General features: G+C 33.5%; 5 protein-coding genes and 1 long non-coding RNA gene across 7 annotated transcripts; 2 read left to right on the forward strand and 4 right to left on the reverse strand.

Annotated features, from left to right (window-relative positions):
- The first annotated feature begins 12 nt into the window (after positions 1-12).
- Positions 13-5,562, forward strand: Fbl (pantothenate kinase 3 fbl). 2 transcript variants are annotated; one of them, XM_076774186.1, is made up of 10 exons: positions 13-800; positions 1,994-2,168; positions 2,827-3,005; positions 3,086-3,259; positions 3,339-3,506; positions 3,580-3,656; positions 3,736-3,912; positions 4,003-4,138; positions 4,218-4,331; positions 4,417-5,562. In XM_076774186.1, the coding sequence occupies exons 2-10, from the start codon at positions 2,048-2,050 to the stop codon at positions 4,468-4,470; spliced, it is 1,200 nt and encodes a 399-aa protein (XP_076630301.1). In that variant the 5' UTR covers positions 13-800; positions 1,994-2,047; the 3' UTR covers positions 4,471-5,562. The 2 variants fall into 2 exon arrangements, with proteins under 2 accessions (XP_076630301.1, XP_076630302.1); XM_076774187.1 differs by having other exon boundaries at positions 1,994-2,153.
- A 758-nt stretch (positions 5,563-6,320) lies between these two features.
- On the forward strand, positions 6,321-8,632 carry Gas8 (Growth arrest specific protein 8). The gene is made up of 8 exons (XM_076774181.1): positions 6,321-6,489; positions 6,589-6,800; positions 6,869-7,130; positions 7,199-7,459; positions 7,516-7,683; positions 7,752-7,838; positions 7,914-8,123; positions 8,199-8,632. Exons 1-8 carry the CDS (start codon positions 6,487-6,489, stop codon positions 8,412-8,414), a joined length of 1,419 nt encoding a protein of 472 aa, XP_076630296.1. The 5' UTR covers positions 6,321-6,486; the 3' UTR covers positions 8,415-8,632.
- Positions 8,633-8,762: 130 nt separating this feature from the next.
- LOC143346251 (galactoside 2-alpha-L-fucosyltransferase Sec1) lies at positions 8,763-14,378 on the reverse strand. Its single transcript, XM_076774188.1, has 4 exons — positions 14,284-14,378; positions 13,571-14,004; positions 12,227-12,854; positions 8,763-12,163 (listed from the first exon to the last, which is right to left on the reverse strand). Exons 3-4 carry the CDS (start codon positions 12,688-12,690, stop codon positions 11,623-11,625), a joined length of 1,005 nt encoding a protein of 334 aa, XP_076630303.1. The 5' UTR covers positions 12,691-12,854; positions 13,571-14,004; positions 14,284-14,378; the 3' UTR covers positions 8,763-11,622.
- Positions 14,379-14,669: 291 nt separating this feature from the next.
- Positions 14,670-15,139, reverse strand: LOC143346115 (uncharacterized). Its single transcript, XM_076773888.1, has 2 exons — positions 14,810-15,139; positions 14,670-14,741 (listed from the first exon to the last, which is right to left on the reverse strand). The coding sequence occupies exons 1-2, from the start codon at positions 15,137-15,139 to the stop codon at positions 14,670-14,672; spliced, it is 402 nt and encodes a 133-aa protein (XP_076630003.1).
- A 105-nt stretch (positions 15,140-15,244) lies between these two features.
- On the reverse strand, positions 15,245-15,613 carry LOC143346256 (uncharacterized). Its single transcript, XR_013080387.1, has 2 exons — positions 15,479-15,613; positions 15,245-15,409 (listed from the first exon to the last, which is right to left on the reverse strand). It is a non-coding gene; the product is annotated as an uncharacterized LOC143346256 (long non-coding RNA).
- Positions 15,614-16,609: 996 nt separating this feature from the next.
- On the reverse strand, positions 16,610-18,179 carry LOC143346116 (kinesin-like protein KIF9). Its single transcript, XM_076773890.1, is given in 4 exon segments — positions 16,610-16,844; positions 16,913-17,098; positions 17,154-17,330; positions 17,416-18,179. Coding segments are annotated over 4 exon segments (993 nt in total). The 5' UTR covers positions 17,827-18,179; the 3' UTR covers positions 16,610-16,625.
- Positions 18,180-18,561: the final 382 nt, after the last annotated feature.

The following is an 18,561-nucleotide window of genomic DNA, read 5'->3' on the forward strand; positions in this document are numbered from 1 at the left end:
AAATTGTGGTTTGACGTCAAGTCGTAATTACGTAAAATAAAACAGCCATGATTTTGTTTACATTTCAAATCATATGAACACACGTGATCGACGGATTACAAAATAGTAAGTACACACACCACGTATATGTAGACGACAGCGAGCATAGTCTATCTTATTCTGAACTTTGTAACCCACGTTTCTGAAAGGAAATATTTCTTAGCTCTGTGTTATTCGAAAATACTTAAGTTAATCTGTAGTGACGACATCGCATAGTTATTTCGCACGGTCGTCTGACATTTTTGACGAAAATCTTAGTAGCACGGATATATGACGTCAGCAGTTTGATGTTACACGTAGGTACAGGAAAAATTAATAAACCAACGACTTCATGGCTCCGTGACCGTTGTCCAGTATAGTCACGAGAATTTAAAAGGCAAATAAGGGTTAAAAGAGGAAGGAGTATCGCGTCGACCAATCTTTACATGCCCGCGAGATAGTACTGGTTAGTGCCGAGCAGTTTGCTATTGCGCGACGTTGCTATACCTAGATAAATACAGTGATTGTGATGCAAGTTGTACCAGTTTTTCTAATTCACCAAAGAACTTAATGAATTGAAAAACTATTTAAAATTGCGAGTAGTTATGTATCAATGTTAATTCGTTGACACCGTATCATCGATAAAATGAAATTACGCTTCGACAATCAAACGGTCAGCTGGATTTTATATCATTAACTTCGATATCTGTTGATTCACGCGAGTTCGCAGATCAACTTAATAATTCGTGAGAATCTAATCTGCTTTGAAATGACGGTACCAGGTAAGAACATTTCACTTCTTGTTCCTCGTACACTCTACGCTGTATGTACCGTATACAGTACAGTTATTACATTTTCATTCGCTTCGTTTCTCTATCGTTGGCTAGCGTGTGGAAAGTGATACTTGTATTTTGTCCTGTCGCGTGTCTGTTGATTAGCCAATAGTAACGACATACATATCATTCTGTGTCAATATCGTTTTTTTTCCTCTTCATTGACCAAAATTCTGACAAAAAAAGAGTCGTTTATCGCGCGATCTCGTGATAGTTTCGTGGTTCCAAGCGAACGCGCTTACGCGTATCTGCTGACTACTGACGCTCGTACGACTTGTCGTTTTAGATCATTTACAAACATTGATAGCGTCACTTTGTAATATCAACGATTTTAACGCTTACGAATTTTGTCAAATCGATTAACGTTTTAAACGAAGATAACATTATACGTATTGGTTTATCATTTTTAACGTAATCATGGTTTTAGTTAGAAATTTTCAAATACGGTTTGTTGTTGATCGGATCGAGCTCAAATCGTAAAACAACAATTTTATTTTGATTAGCGTGGATTAAGCGTGTGATTAGCATAGTGTCATGCATTTGTTTAAATTAAAATTTGTTTATATAACTCGTTTTTCTTTTGCTCTAAACTGTTTAGCGCAATTGTAAGACGCAAAACGAAGTATGTTTTCAATGCCGAGAATGTCACAAGAATTATTACATTATATCGTTGTGATAAATTACTGCATTTCATATAAATTTTCGTATTATTGTATAATGTATTATTAATTCGAATTTACTGTATCGAAATATATATTAAAGTAAAACTAGTTTACTGAAAAGTATTATCACAGTTTGTATAATCATCTGAATAAGTATATAATGTAGTCAAGTTTTTCAGCCATGGTATGCATAATTAAAGTAACCTTTGCTATTTGTTACAATTCAGCATATCATTATGTGTTTACGAAAGAAATGATTTAAAAGACTAGTCGTATTACAAAATTCTATACAATTCTTTGTGGAAATTATTTGAAATACAAATTTTATGTATAATGTACTATTGGTTTCTTACATGAATGCATCAAATAATAATTAATAATCCAGTATACTGACATGGCATTTAAACATATAAAGAGTTTGCTTTATCATAGTTTTAGAATAATAGTATCAATATAATTTTTATCTTTTCTAATTTTTAGTCCAGGAATTATATATCATATTGGAGAGAATTGTAAATAACTTAAAGTTCAACAATGAGTCCTCAGAGTTATAAAAATCATATTGCTACAAAAATTATGGCATCCAATGGTTACACTGGTGCTGAGACACCATCCAAGGAGTCCAAATACCATTCATCTTGTGAGTCATTGAATTGTATGTGTGCTTAGAGTTGCCACTTTTATTTATTAATTATTATTATTTCCTATACACAAAAATTATTTTAATTGTTAAAGCTTTATAAAAGTCAATTAGAAGGAAAATACCTTGAGAATATAAGTTCTTGTTCAGAGAGCTTTTTTTTGTATACAATACTGTTTTAACAGCTTTGTGCATATTTTCTGTTTCTTACTCTTTTAAATTTATTTATATTGTAAATGTATGCAATGCAAATTTATAATACACCTGTTACTTGTATTCCTTTATTGTTTGCATAAAAGTTGCTTTTTTTAAGCTTAATTTATATTTTATGCTTAAAGTGATTGCATTTTAGTTGATAAACTCCCTAAATGTTTCAAATTTTGTTATAATGGTACTATTTGATATAATAATATTCTACTGTTGAGACTTTGTGTAAGTTGTGTCCTTCTGGAAGATTTATTTCAATGTTTTGTGAGCATTTTAGTTTGCCTCTTCAAGGGTCAAACAACACACAGATACTGATATATCACTTGACCCCTGATAAAGCTAGTTTAAATGCTTACAAAATATTAGGATAATTTTTTTATAAGAACATGATTTATATCCAAAAAAAGCCTCAAATTTCTGATTGTAATAATATTGGTTCCCATTTTTTTTTTATTTTTTTTTTTAGCAATGCCATGGTTTGGTATGGATATAGGAGGTACATTATCCAAATTAGTTTATTTCGAACCTAAAGATATTACAAGGGATGAAGCAGATGCTGAAATAGAAACTGTTAAAAATATTCGGCGGTATTTAGTTAAAAATTCAGCATATGGGAAAACAGGTTATCGAGATACACATTTACAAGTATGTCCTTTCAGTCATTTGATCCTTTAGACCTTTATAAACAAGACCACATCTTGTACATTATATTATTTTTATTATAGATGGATAATGTTTGTATTAGAGGTAGACGAGGCACGTTACATTTTATTAGATTTCCTACTAGTGAAATGGGAAATTTTTTAGCATTAGCAAGGTCTAAGGGCATGGCTAATCTCATAACTACAGTTTGTGCTACTGGTGGTGGAGCATATAAATTTGAAAAAAATTTTAAACAAGTGAGATATTTGTCATATTTTGATACTATTTTTGAAACATAAATGTTCTTAATTTTTTATATAAATATGTCTTTTGCAGGAAGTAAATATGAATTTAGAAAAATTCGACGAATTAGGTAGTTTAATACATGGCATGCTTTATATAGAGACAACTAATCCACATGAATGTTATTATTGGTCCAATCCTACGGATGATAGTAAATGTCAGAAAGTTCCTTATGACTTTTCTGAACCCTACCCCTTTTTGGTACATATAATATTTTAAATATTAAGATATATATTAACTACTAAATGTTACACTGTGTATCAACTTTTTGCAGCTTGTAAATATAGGGTCAGGAGTAAGTATATTGGCAGTTTATGGGCCAGAGAATTATAAAAGGATCTCTGGAACCAGGTATGTTACTTTTACAATAATGTTAATACATAACATTGCAGTGAAAGATTTATCATTGATACAGTTATTTTATATTTAGTCTAGGTGGTGGTACGTTTTTAGGGTTGTGTTGCTTATTAACTGGATGCAACACATTTGAGGAAGCAATAGAATTAGCAACTGGAGGTGATAATACTAAAGTGGATAAATTGGTTAAGGACATTTATGGTGGCGATTACGGACCTTTTTGTCTTCCTGGAGATCTTGTTGCAAGCAGGTGCTCTTTTTAATAATTAAATAAATACGTTATGAAAAATAATATTTGTTATTTAAGGGACTGACTTGCATGTTTTTATTATCTATACAGTTTTGGACAAATGAATTCCAAAGACCGTCGAAATGCCGTTAGTAAAGAAGATCTTGCACGTGCAACACTTGTCACTATTACAAATAATATAGGTTCTATTGCTCGTATGTGTGCTGTCAATGAAAAAATTGAAAGGGTAAAGAAACTATTAATTGTAATTCATTTTACACGCAATATTTTACAACAATGAGAATAATAAAAATTGGGACTTTCAGGTAGTGTTCGTTGGTAACTTCCTTAGGGTAAATCCTATATCAATGAAACTTTTGGCCTATGCTATGGATTATTGGTCTAAAGGAACGATGAAAGCTTTTTTCTTAGAACATGAGGTGGAGTACATATGAAATACACCTATATCTAACTCGTAAAATATAAAATGATGTTATTAAGACTATTTTTTTCCTTTGATTACAGGGTTACTTCGGTGCATTAGGATGCCTGCTTCAATTTAATGGTGAACCAAGCTAAAACCATAGACAATTGCATAATATATAGCATTCCATTTGATACTCCAACTGAAATGAATCTTTTTCATGAGGATGGTTATGCAATTATTTAACATAATTATTTATTTTTGTTATACAATATTTAATTTCTCAGGAATTATTGTATATGTTGTATATGAAGTTACAATAGTGCATGAAATTTATCTATGCCAGAGACCTGATGTCAAACTACACACTGTTTTCAAATGTGACCGTATTTATTACAAATTTGAATAAGCACACTATAATAAGTTATTGTTTCGAAATGTGTTACGTGATTATTGCATAAAGACTGAATGTGGCCACAAACCTTGCATGAATTTGTATAAAAAAAAACTATAATGGACCAAAACCGAATTGCATAAAACTTATTCGGATGTGCTTTACGCGAGTAACTTGGGTCTACCTCATATTTTCCTTTCTAAACATTTTTATAGACACATATTTAGTGTCGTACATATAAGGCATGAAATTTGTCATGTTTAAAAGGTTTCGATTATTCAAAACTACTAACACGGAAAGCAATAATTTGATAAGTACTTAACACCTATTACTACTATTCATATTACTATGAATATTTTATTTTTATTTTGATTATCAGACATTACGGAATGTAGCAATTAACTAGCATTATGTTACAATTATTAGCAATTGTATAAAATATGTGTGACGGTCAGTGGCCATATTTAAAAATTATTTATATACATTTTTTTAATTCGACAAATATGGGGGGGGTAATGTACTAGGTATTTGTCATTATTGAATTGTAACACGCATAACGTGCCTCAAGATGTAGACACCTAACATTATTGTTAAACATTTTTTTATAGAATAATAATTTACAATGTGACGAATAACAGAACGAAAAATGTCACGAGGATATTTGTACTATAGCACTATAAAAAAAAAAAGTGTTTTTGCTATACGTACTTTACGATGTTTGACGTTATAGCTGACATTTGTATGAATTTAAAAATATAATAAAAATAGATTTGTTTATACGTTTATATTTATGGAGTAGGAACAAATGTAACTTTCTTATGTTAATAAATGATTCCATATTTGGCATGAGGTATTACATTGTTTAAATTGTTATTGCAAGATTGTAAATACTGTCTAGTAAATTGTAATATTAAATTTGCATGCATTTATTAAGTTTTCAATGCACTCTTTATACATATCACTTTTAATAAAATGATATTGTTACTAAGAAACAAAACACGTGAATACTTAAGGAGCTGAATCTACACGCTAAAATGATTAAAAACTGTCCCACATACCTTAACTTTTCAAGTTATGGGTGACTAAAGAAAATGTTCGGAATGTCCACCACGTGCCGCAATACACACTCTTACACGTCTAAACATTGAATTTCGCACTCGTATGCTGGTTTTAAAACCGTACTAAACTCGAAATTGAGATACTGACTGCGAAGTTGGATTATCAATAAACCCTACAATCGATGATATTTATAAACATCGTGTAAGAATAAGTCGTATTAAGGCGTGTACTAGCGTGTTTTGGTACACAAGGTGAATGTTGTCCTTAATCATTTATCAAAACTAAGGAGTATAGAACATATGTTCAAATGACGTTCGAATATTTTTATGACCTCAAAATTAGTCATTTCCACGTTTCTCTCCTATTATTTAAACGACTGTACATAATAAATAAAAGACACAGAACACAATTGTCACAGTTATACCGGTGCCCGAAAATTTTTGTGGCAGACTATAGTCCCTTGAGCTCTCGTAAATCGTGAGTTTTGGTTGCTTAGCAACTATTCGATCAAAATAGTGTAACATTACTTTGAAGTCAAGTAGTGAACTGTTACTACCATTTATAACTATCAGGAAAACTAAGTGTTTTATAATGACAGTTATTATTATTGTTGTTTATAATTTAATACATTAAATCATTATTTGTAGTAACTCCCAAAATTGTAACTGATATAGCTATCTTTGTTATCCTATTTTTCTAACAGCGACTTTTTGTAAAAATGGTAAGTTTTTAAAACTTTAATTATAAATATGATTAATCAAATTTGTATTATACATTGATATAAGTTGTTTCATTATTTTCTTTTATCTGTATCTTATAGGGCCCAAAAAAAGCAAAAGCACCAGATACAGTTGATGGAATAGACACAACCAAAATGAGCAGAGAACAGTTAGAAGTCTATTCACACAAGATACTTGAGGAATTAGAACGAGAAAGAGAGGAAAGAAATTTCTTTCAACTTGAAAGAGACAAGCTCAGAACTTTTTGGGAAATCACAAAGCATCAACTAGATGAAACACGTACAATTGTCAGGTATTTCTACAATACAGTTAACTAAAATATTTAATTATGTATTTATGTAATATCTGTTGTTCATAAAGAAATAAAGAACGTGAGAAAGAGGAACTAACGGAAAAACATGAAGCAGAACTTAAATTATACAAGCAGAAAGTGAAACACTTAATGTATGAACATCAAATTAATCTATCAGAAACCAAAGCTGAACACATGGTTGCACTTAAACTGGCACAAGATGATCATGTAGTCCAAGAAAATGAATTGTACAAAGATAAGAAAGATCTAAAAAAGATACAGAAAGAACAAGAGCTATCATTTGTTAATGAAATACGTGCATTAAAATTGGTATGAAAGAAATGTAAATAATTTTTTAATGTTGATCGGATTTATAAAAATTAAACATCATTATTTAGCAAAATGCAGAGGAAATAGATAAAATAACGAAACAGTTTGAAACTGAAGCTGCAGAAATGGAGCAAAAATATGAACAAAAGTTAACAACCCAATATGAATCTCTAACTCTAAAACATCGTATGGAAATAACTGAAGTGGAAGAGAGAAAAAATACACAAATCGCGAATTTAATAAAAAATCATGAGACAGCGTTCTCGGAAATGAAAAATTATTATAATGATATTACTTTTAACAATTTGTCCTTGATTAAGAGTATGAAGGTATGATCATAATAAAATTGAAAATTATTGATGTTACAATGCTGTTGGTGTTATAGGAACAAATGGAAGTAATGAGAAGTAACGAGGAGCGGATGAAGAAACAAGTACGAGAATTAACGACTGAAAATAAAAAATATTCTACTGATCTGAAGCTTCACGAAGAGTCTTTAGCGCATCTTACTCGTCAACTTGCAAGTTACGAGAAAGATAAACTATCTTTAACTGTTAGTATTTTTAATTCCATAAGATGATTGTACTATATTTTAAAAGGTTTAATTTCTAATAATTTTAGAATACCAAAAAAAGATTAACAGTTATTCAGAAAGATTTCGAGAACTTGAGGTGGGAAAACGAAGTATTGGAATTACGTTTTGAAAAAGTATATCAACAATAAACACGCCCTTTATAGTATAAAAAGTACTTCATTTTAATTAGAATACATTTTATTCGTTAGTGTCAATCTGAAAGGGATGAACTACACTCAAGATTTGTCTCGGCTATACTCGAACTTCAACAAAAAACAGGATTGAAGAACGTCCTTTTAGAAAAGAAACTTGAAAAATTATCTGATTTATTAGAACAACGAGAAGCACAGATCAGTGAAGTACTTGCTGCTGCTCAATTGGATCCAATGACTGTTGTCAATGCTAATAAAAAATTGGAGGTCGACATTTTTCAAAACATTGAATTTTTTCTTCTTTTTTTTTTACATTTGAATTACTTGTTTTTTCTTTTGCAGAATATATTGAATAGGAAGAATAGCGCTATACAAGATCTCCAATATGAATTAGCAAAAGTTTGCAAAGCACACGAGGATCTACTTCGAACATATGAAGCTAAGTTACAAGAATACGGGATTCCAAAGAGTGAACTTGGTTTCCAGCCATTAAAAATAAAGGCAGTAAGTTCAAAACTAGGGTTGGGGCCGGCTGGTCTCGTTACCACAAATCGCTAGGCTCCTAACATTTTAATAAAATTATCTGAAATTTGTATTACAACTAATCTACGTTTTTCCCCCGACTGATTGCCGAGTGTGTTATCAACAATAATTAGTGAAACGTAAAAGTAGTGAAATACAATTACAGTAGTACCCACTTAAATGTCCGCGGTTATCCCGAGTGTCGAGCGTAACTTGATGCCAGTCGTTTCGGGTGCCAACTATTGTATCTCACTCGCACTTATCCTCTTTTCTTATCTCCGTTAAATTCTGAGAAATAACCATGCCCACATAAATGACCGCGGCCGGTCCCGAGCGTGGACATTTAAGTGGGCACTACTGTAGTAGGGAAAAAGTATTGATGACTTCTGATGCAGACTACTTTTATTTTGTAAAACAGATAAGTTTCAGCATATCCGCCTTATTTTTATACAAATTACATAAAATCATCACAGAGAACGTACAGAGTAGGTCATATCAGTGCCTGAAAGTTGTATTCATTTATAATTATTCCTATTTGATTTATACCTCAACACTTTCATAAATTCTCAATTGTGATACATTTTCGTATCATCTCCTTGACCATAATTCTTTTTAATAATTAACAACTAACAGGCATCAAATACATTGAAGATGCTTTATATATATATACATGTGTATATATACATATATACGCATGTTAACATATAGACATAGACACATGGACTAGACTAATTTATAAAATATTATAAATCGAATATATCAGGTCACGTGGTTAATAAATTTGAAACACTTATATACTGGGCTTATGTAAAATACGTTTTTCTTCAATCTATTGATTTTTTCGGTTTTGGAAATATTTAATTGTTAAGTGAAGAAATAATTCATTCTTTTTTGCATATTTGTAAACATTATATAATACCTTGTATAGATATAATTTCACCGCGCGCGCGTGTGTATGTGTGTGTGATGGAGGGGGAGGGGGATGTGTACAATGTACACTAACAAATGCATATATTTTCTGTACACACACATATGTTTATACGTGTTAAGTCTCTATTTCAATTCCGGGCAATTTTGTTTTCAAGGGGTGTAATGAGTGAGTTAAAAGTAAAATTTGGGTGAGGAAGTGTCAGAGCAGTCGACTGACAAAAGCGTACCAAACGAGATATAAGTGAGTGGGTGCTGTAGCCAATGAAAAGCTACTCAAACGTGCAGCAAGTTATGGAGCCAGTGCGAGGCTCAGAGATTAAATTAGCGAATAGACAAAGGAAGATTATGGCAAACCCTACCAAACAAAGAAAAAACCAAATAGTCTGTAATTGAAGGGGTATATTAGAAAGGTCTCTATGTCAATTCCAAGCGATGTTTTTAAAGAGTGGTATGAATGAGTTAAGAGGAAGTATGAAAGTCAGTCGACTGACAAAATCATGCCAGGAGAGATATAAGTGTGTGAGTGTCATAGCCAATGAAGAGAACTGTAAATAAACAATTTTTCTGTCTGATTATATTTCTACTTTCGCCTTTATTTTTGTACCAAAGATTATTTTTCAGTTCATTACTTTTGTTCTTCCTTCTGTTTCTGTATATTAATTGTTAAATATATTGGATTTTCTGCTCAAACGTGCAACAATATGTATATATATTTTTTATATGTGTATGTATATTAAGAATTTTGGCACAATAAGAAATAGAATCACAGTTGAAATCATTGTACATCATAAGAGTCATAGATCATTAATACTTTTTTTTTTTCTATATCTGCAAGTTTGTCTTTGCGTGAAAGACGTATTAGATGCATAATGCAAGTACATTTAACTATGCTCTTTTCTCGATTGTTACATTATATCACGAAAAAAGTCTAAACTAGTCAAGTGTTCATGATTTTGAAAACAACAATATGAACATTCAAAAATTACTGTGTCTAATTCCGACCACTGTGAACATAGTAGTTTTTTCCTCTGTAAAGTTTTAGATTAGGCTCAGCTCGTTGGTTCATTACGTCAAAAGAATATTGAATCTATTCAATTTTTCAGGGCCGTATAAGTCTGAATCACAGTAGTAAAAAAAATAAGCATCTGTTTTAATTTTAGACATTTGTGGTCCATTGTTCCGTTGTATCCCTTTTCTACATTAGATCTTTAGAAATTCTTTAAAATATGTAAATTTTCTTACTATTATTAAAGGTGCACTGGTTTCTAAGATTTATCTAATAGTGCCATAATCAAGTGAAAAACTACGCGCATCGTTTTTAAGCAATTTATCAGCATTGTACTTTTATCATTTTGATAAAAATTTTGTGAAATATACCAATACACTTTCATTTTGTTGTTTTTAGAAATTGTTCAAACAATATAAATATATAATAAATGGAATGGTAGAATGAGCAAATTTGAATAATTTGGAACTGCTTTAGAGATTAATTTTAGCTTTTATAAGAAACAATTGTATGCCCTTTCGTATACAGGGTGTTTGGCCACGCCTGGAAAAAATTTTAATGGAAGATTCTAGAGGCCAAAATAAGACGAAAATCAAGAATACATTACATTTTCAATAAAGAATTTTTTTCTTGAAAATGCGTAGAAATTCGGAGGTATGTATATTCACCAAAAATGATTGTAATTGATCCCCGCAATGGAAAATAAGTTTTTTAAAATGATTTGAAATTTTTTAATTTCGCCGAAAAATTTCAGCACCTACTCGAATTTTTTTCTCGAAAGTGCGTAGGATTTCGGGGGTATGTCTATTCACCAAAAATGTTTGCAATTGACCCCCGTAAGTAAAAATAATTTTTTTAGAACGATTTGAAATTTTTTGATAACTTTTTAACGAAGCCTCAATCAACAAATTGATATTCTTGATTTTCGTCTTATTTTGACCTCTAGAATCTCGCATTAAAATTTTTCCCAGTGGTGGCCGAACACCCTGTATGTGTATATTAAAATTACAAATAAAATTGATTATTTAACAATTTAAAATGGTGAATATGGTATTTCAGAAAACTGTTATTCTTCACTAAAATAATAAGCAATAAACAAACATTTGTGCCCAATACAATAATGTTATAGAAAAATTTCATCCTTGAGCAGTTTTAATTTTCAAATGAACATTAAATAATGTTATTTTCACGTTCTAAAATTGAACGAAACGATCGTTTGAATCCGTATAAAAAGTATTTTTAACAAAGTGTTTGTACACGCGTTATTTCTAATTTGAGATTCATGAAATGAGCTCTTTTGATTTTCATTCAACTCATTATCTTCCAGTTTGGCAAAACTTCAGCAATTAAGGTGGAAAAATAAGTTGTTACATTATACACCACAGTTTCACCGGCGGCTAAAATTGCGCCAAATGAACCGTATGTACCATAATCTATAATACTGTGATTACATGCTGATAAAACTGCAAGGTCTTTGCCCGGACCTTTTGCATTTACATCGGACACAAATTTGATTCTATATCGTTTACTATGCAAATTATACTTGCACCAAGCTATATTATCGCTAGTCACTACAAATACTACATTATTATACTTGCCAATAAAGTAATCCATTGCCGCAAAATAGTAGCTGACGGGAGCAGGTCTGATTTTCAATTTCTGCCATAAATAGTCTACATAGTCTGTTCTTCGTACATGAATGCTTACAAACGTTGGTTCAGGTAAGTTAAATTCTTCTGCTACCTCTTTCAATACCCTTTCTGCATAAGTTCTTAAATTTGGCTTAAATGTAAATTCTCTTCGTATATCGTCCAACCACATCAGGATGAAAGACCAGTAAGCTGCATGTCTATCAATAAAAATATTTAATGATTATAATGACTGGCATTATAGATAATAGAGAGTAACTTACCTTGGTATGATGATATTCTGTTCTGTACTGTTCCATTGTCCAGGAGAATTAACAACTTGACTAATATCTAGATTGCATCGTCCAATGTAACTAAGCGGTGGAATACTAAGATTTTCAAAGTATTCCTCAAGAGTTTTTAGTATGCAACGCGGCATGAATGGTTCCAACCCAGTTATTCTAGCAGTAGCCCATACCGAAACATATTCCCAAATTTGATTTCCTAGTCTACCACCTTGGGCTGCCGAAACTATTCCATATTTGGGACAAGGATTTCTCCATTCTGGTGGTACTCTGATATTCTTTAAGGTGGTACGACAAAGAGCTTGCTCGTACGTTGAGATCTTTATGTGACGAGCTGGTGGGTTGGATGTGTACATGGGAAACAGGAAGACATGAATGCCAAAGACCACTATCAGAGCGAGAACTATTGCGCTTGCAAGTACATGCTGCTGAGCGTGACTCATTATCCTTATTTGCTCCTGTATGGCGTTGTCACTACGTACCGACCAATTCTTTTTCTATCTTCTGCACTATTGTTCTTTGCTTATTATTTTCTACTCTTCAACTTCCACTAGTCCAACATTTTGTATCTACAGGTGTGCCATGTCCTTTGCTTTCCGACGTACATCTTTATAACGATAATATCATTTATATTGAAAAGTACATGTTTTGTAACTATAGACAATAGTAAGATTAAAGGATATGTAATTAATAAGGATTATAGGAAAAGATTGGAAAAATATTGATCGAAAATTTGTATGCATTTTATATTATAATTTAAAAATGTTCTAAATTCTCTTACATTTTGTATATAAAATGTCAAAGATTTTCAGTTTACTAGGGAGACAATTAATACTACTATTAAGTAGTACATGCCTATTTTAGACAGACAGCGAAAAAGGACATGGCCTACTAAATAGTTGTTTTAAAGCTACTAATTCAGCAAGGTTTTATTATACAAAGCACAGTATATGTAAATTAAAATTGCATTTGTTTAGTTTGAATCTAATAAAATTATATTACACGTTGCATAGGAAATTATGTTACAAAATGGTTAACAGGTGGTGAGCTTCAGGTGTTACATGAACTTTGATATATATACAAGAGTATTATTTACTATCTGTATAACTACAAATACCACTGTAAAAATGTACAAAACGCTAAATGGTAAAGTGAAAATTAATACTTCTAATTACTTACATTTAAATGTCAAAAGAAAATCGTTAAGAACATAATTATTAAGAGAATCATTTTCGAGCTGTTTCGTGAGATCAATAGAGATCAAATTACGTCCGACACTCGAACCCAGTTTGTTTTATCTATAAACAATATTTTAGCACTCACCCGTTCCTACAAAATATTCGCATTGCATTCGAAGAGCGCTACTAGCCGCGAGACTCGCGTCAATCTGTCCGTTGTTTCCGTCACTCATGTTTTCCCGGTGAAATCGATGCGTGCCTCGTGCATTGACGCTTGTTGCGTATCCACGAGATGTTTCGTGTCCCTCGACCGATGTTTTTTCTCCGGTATGAACAATCACAGAATATCATTTATTTTTCGTATCGCGACGTTTCTCTAAAAATGATTTCTAAAACCGTTTAGCCAGGCAGCCGAACAGCGAACAACACTTCGTTCCGGTCGAACTTCCATCCTTGGAACGGGAGATGTTGTCCCGACGGATGACGTCATGAGAAACCGTCACCCTTGGTTGGTATGATATATAGAGTAATTTCAGTTGGCGCCGGTCGGACTAGGTCGACGGATAATGCAGAATAGTACTGTAACATCCATTTATTGCGAAGACGTTTTTGCTTAACGGGTGCAACGGGTATAGATTACACTTCTATCACAGACGAGGTATAGAGTAGACGTTATATGAAATGCTTTTCTTTGTCACACGGATGGCGAAGCTCGCGAGCCCCTTTACCATGCTGTATCACTTTCCATGTTATCAGTTCATACTGGAATTCGAATTTAGCACTTGTAGTGTTTGGAATTAAGTCTTAGTTATTCTATACCTCGTCTGTGACAATACTCTAGAATGTTTTCGGTATTACCAGACGCCAGACCGGTGCTCAGATGAAACTGCTCCATCACTTACGCACACTACTGTATAAACATGCGTACGTGAGCTCCGGTACTTCGGACAACTTCGGGAATTCGAGAAAGAAGGCGAATATGAGCCTTTCCTTCTCGTTATCGAAACAGCTGAAATCCAACTTCGTCTGTGATCTCACGTAGTTCTATTCACGTTATACGTATCGCGGTATTAGTTACACTTTATTTACGTTATATTACTATTTCATCGAATACACGAGTACCCTTCAGTTAAATCTTAACGATAATAATTACTCATTGAATAAGGTTACGCTAATATGGAACGTGAATGCTTTTATTGTGTTACATGAAACAGTATCTATTGTTACAGTGGGCATTGTAACTTTTAGTGATTGTAGTTAGCACTCTTACATGCCCATTCGTCGTCGAATTGCACTCTCTTCGTTCTACTTTTTTCCTAACATCGGTAGGGTAAAATTTAAACATATTATTCAAAGTAACTATGGTTTTACTGAAAATAGTTACCTCGAACTTGCGCATCATTGCTCGTTGAAATTGATTAAATTTGCGTCTAATTTTTTCTAAGGACTCCTTTTCAACTGGCTCTAACAACATTTGCATCGACTTATCGTTGTAAAGCGGTAAAAATTCTAGCGTTACGCAGTACTCGTGGAAGCCGGATTTCAGTTTTGACCGCATCTCAAGTTGATCCTTCAATAAATTGCTAATTTCGTTTTGCGTCTGTGTAAGTTCTTTGTTCGAATTCATCAGAACTTTCTCCTGACATGCTATATCACGGCCAATGATTTGTTCGACTTCCGGAACATCGCTTCCTACACTGTTACCATTTTCCATGGCTAATCGAAGTTGTTGTTGTCTGATAAGTTTATCGCGTACGTTCTCCAAATTTCTCTTCGCCTAAAGTATAAATTAAAAACGTTAGTTCCCTACGTATGATTTTCAGGAAACTTTTAAATGACTGTGCATCACTTGGAAGTAATTATCGATCATGCACGCAAATTTCTGGCGAACAATAACGAGAGACTTTCCACTTTTATCCAATTTCTCCTTGATTCTACTATAGTTTTTGTTTTCCTTTAGGAAACGCTCGAAGAATTGTCGAACCTTTAATACAGGGAAATCAATAATAAACAAAGTTCTTGCATCTAATACACCAGAGATGAAGATCCAAACCATTGAGATATTCTGGCTATCAATTTTTAAGATTTGCTCGGATGCTACTGGATATTTTTGGTTTTTCGATGCTTCTTCTCCTTCTTCTTCTACTCCTTCGTTTTCTTCTTCTTTTATATAAGGTCCCAAAGTCATTCCTACTGCTATTTAATATTCCAAATTATTTTATAAATATTTCTTTAACGCGCAATATGAACCCACCGATTTTCTTTAGATTTCCAACTTTCTCTATGTCTATTTCGTTAGAAATTTGTTTAATCTCGAGCACCGGCTCTAGCGAACTTCTAGTTCTCTTCCGACTATGGTACTGACCGTTGGTGGATAATACGGATTCCTATATTAATTTCGCATAATTTTACTTTAAAAGAACTAATCGATCGATCGAAGAAATACTGCCCAAGTGCAAGTACCTTCGACAATTTTGTCGACAAACTGACTTGCGCCATATTTTTCGCGACATTTTCGTAGGTTTCCCGCAACTTCTCAACTTCAAGCTCTTTGGAGCTTAACCTAATGTATCCACTTGTCAGAACATCGACCTTTAAATTATATTATACATAACAAGAATGATGGAACCTGTTATATAAATCCTTAATACTCTTCAGTAGCACCGTGGCTTGAGACACACTGAACAGCGTAAAATCAGAGATCGTCCCATTAAGAAAATTCACAACGCTTCGATTGATCTGTTCCATTCGCGACCTAGAAATATTCATCGAGGCTTCCTGGCGTAAAAACAGATCGTTTATCATCAGTTCCTTCTTCAAAGAGTCAACTTCATCCTGAAGTATCCGTTCTATATGATCTGGTCTATATTTAACGTCTTCCTTAATCTTAACTGGCTTTAACCCCACAATGCTTGAAGTGAACCGTAATGTCGACAGTGTGATGTTGAGATCCTCCTTCGTGATTCGTACGTGAGATACGAAACTATTGATAGATTTAACTACTTACCTATTGTACACACAAGTTACACACACAAGTAGTCTACAGTTTACGAATACAGTAGTATCTCGAAAGTTGCTCGTGGTTCGAGAGCAATTTAACAAATTGTTGGGTATAGTAACACAGTAACTGTGCATTACTGTATTCCCAAGATTTGAAATGACGTAAACGAGTACTCGAAGTACTATTGTTTGTCTTTTAATTACCGAATCACGGATGAAACTGTAAAAGCATTTCCCAAGATCTTCAACAAATTACTGGAAGGCATTGCGCCGTAAGAAATTGGTTTCGTTCCCCCGAGGTACGAGAAAAATTGTTCCAGCTGGCTTTTCATTAAATTTGCAGTGCCAATATCCGACGCCACCTTCCAACATTTACTTCGGCCTAGTGACTCTATACCAGCCATCTCTACGATGTGAATCTAGGACCATTTTATAAAAGCTTATCGTTGACTAGGAAAGCAAGATGCGAATTTCGATACAAGATTACTTTGGCTGTCGTTACGACGCCCCACGATGTAATTAGACTAATGTTGGTCGCGTGAACAGTGATCACAGCGGTAGCCAAATGTGAGGCTAAATACGTCGACCCTTTCACGACCGATTTTCTGACTTCTCCTTCGAAAATCTTCCTCAAAGCTTCTTCCTCGGTATCCACGCTGACCATCAAGATATCCTACAATGATTGTGAATTAGATTTCGTCCAGTATTCTTGTTGCCATCGCGTAAACCTTAAACGGGTCCCGGTCGTTTATCCAGATCTTATTCTCAGTTTCAGAAAGCAGATCTTTTGCTTCCTTTCCACGCAGCTCGACGAAGCTCAGTCGATACTCTATTTTGCTGACACTCTTTCTGCTTGACTTTTCTGCGAATATGTCGGTGAAAAGCCGCGCAACCAGCCCTCTGTGCTAAAAAGAAAGACGTAATTGTTGAGCTTACGATATCGGGTAAAAAAAATACTAAAAAGCCGCGATAGATTCAACAGAATCGTACTTCCCAATCGTTTCGGAGGCCACTGATCGTGAAGCTCTTCCCAGAGCCAGTTTGTCCATGGCCAATTAAAACGCAACTCACGCCGTCTAAAACTCTTAAATTGTATCTATTTATCATCCTGACAATGATTTGCAATTGACAATGTCGAACTTTCTTTTTCCATAAGGATATGAGCTTACAATAGGGAGGCTCAGGTATCGAGTTAATACTATAAGGAGACCTTAAACGATAGACTTGCATTTACTTTGATACGAGGTCTTCGGTCGAAACGCGGTACACCTCTTCCTGTGAGGCATCCAAGAAAATTCCATCTGTTTGGAAGCCCCAGTAAGACGGTTGTCTCGATACAGCAATTCTGTTCGGTTGAATCTCTTGCAAACATCGTATGTAGATTATCTGGGTGGAACGCATTCAAGGTGGGAGGATGATGCTTCTCTAAATGTCGTGGACTTCAATTACCTTGTGCTCCGTGTCGATGTTCATGTACGATGGACAAAATCTCTCGAGCGGGAGGATTCTAACAAAAATCTTGACGTTTTTCTCGCAATCGTTAGCGTCATTGTAATTTGTCATTGCGCGAAGAAAGAAGCGGTTCAATGAAACTTATTCTTTCCGCAACGCGTGTTATTTAAGTTTCTTCGTTTAAGGTGTGCGATGTTACGAGTTATCAGGAGTTGTGTGGACGTTCATTTCTTTGGGTAAGTTCCTATTTTTTTTGCTTTGTGCGCCATTTTCGTGGAGCTTGTTGACAAAGCCACGGTGGAGAGAAGGTAACTGCAAATCTACGCTTATGGACACTTTCAGGTTTAACGTTGCAACACGTAATTTCAGCCTTACTCGAACACTTATGAAGGCAGTAAAGAATACAGAGTTTTGTATAATATACAGAATTATATTGAAAATACAAAAAACCTGCGTGGCTAATTTCTACTTACATCGAATACGCGCTATTTCATAATATACAGCATTTTACACTGAATACACGGTACAAGTATACATATATATTTAGTATTTGTGAAAAACCGCGACGAACCTTAGAAAACCGTCGAAGTACTGCGCTCGCTATCGAGTCTTATTTGGTCATAGTTTAATAAAAAACCGCACGTTGTGCTATTGAAAGAAACGATTTCTAATTCCACACAACCG

This window comes from Colletes latitarsis, chromosome 10 (assembly GCF_051014445.1).
Source record: "Colletes latitarsis isolate SP2378_abdomen chromosome 10, iyColLati1, whole genome shotgun sequence".
In the NCBI taxonomy this organism is placed as follows: Eukaryota; Metazoa; Arthropoda; class Insecta; order Hymenoptera; family Colletidae; genus Colletes; species Colletes latitarsis.

Excerpts from the sequence above, each read along its gene's own strand:
- LOC143346115 (XM_076773888.1), bottom strand. The coding sequence starts at position 15,139 with ATGGAAAATGGTAACAGTGTAGGAAGCGATGTTCCGGAAGTCGAACAA. Across the intron at positions 14,742-14,809 it reads CAATGATGCGCAAGTTCGAG|GAAAAAAGTAGAACGAAGAG; the intron begins GTAACTATTTTC and ends TACCGATGTTAG.
- Gas8 (XM_076774181.1), top strand. Across the intron at positions 7,460-7,515 it reads CCTTGATTAAGAGTATGAAG|GAACAAATGGAAGTAATGAG; the intron begins GTATGATCATAA and ends TTGGTGTTATAG. Across the intron at positions 7,839-7,913 it reads TGGAATTACGTTTTGAAAAA|TGTCAATCTGAAAGGGATGA; the intron begins GTATATCAACAA and ends TTTATTCGTTAG.
- LOC143346251 (XM_076774188.1), bottom strand. The coding sequence starts at position 12,690 with ATGAGTCACGCTCAGCAGCATGTACTTGCAAGCGCAATAGTTCTCGCT. Across the intron at positions 12,164-12,226 it reads CAGAATATCATCATACCAAG|ACATGCAGCTTACTGGTCTT; the intron begins GTAAGTTACTCT and ends TTTTATTGATAG.
- Fbl (XM_076774186.1), top strand. The coding sequence starts at position 2,048 with ATGAGTCCTCAGAGTTATAAAAATCATATTGCTACAAAAATTATGGCA. Across the intron at positions 3,260-3,338 it reads TTGAAAAAAATTTTAAACAA|GAAGTAAATATGAATTTAGA; the intron begins GTGAGATATTTG and ends TGTCTTTTGCAG. Across the intron at positions 3,913-4,002 it reads GGAGATCTTGTTGCAAGCAG|TTTTGGACAAATGAATTCCA; the intron begins GTGCTCTTTTTA and ends TTATCTATACAG.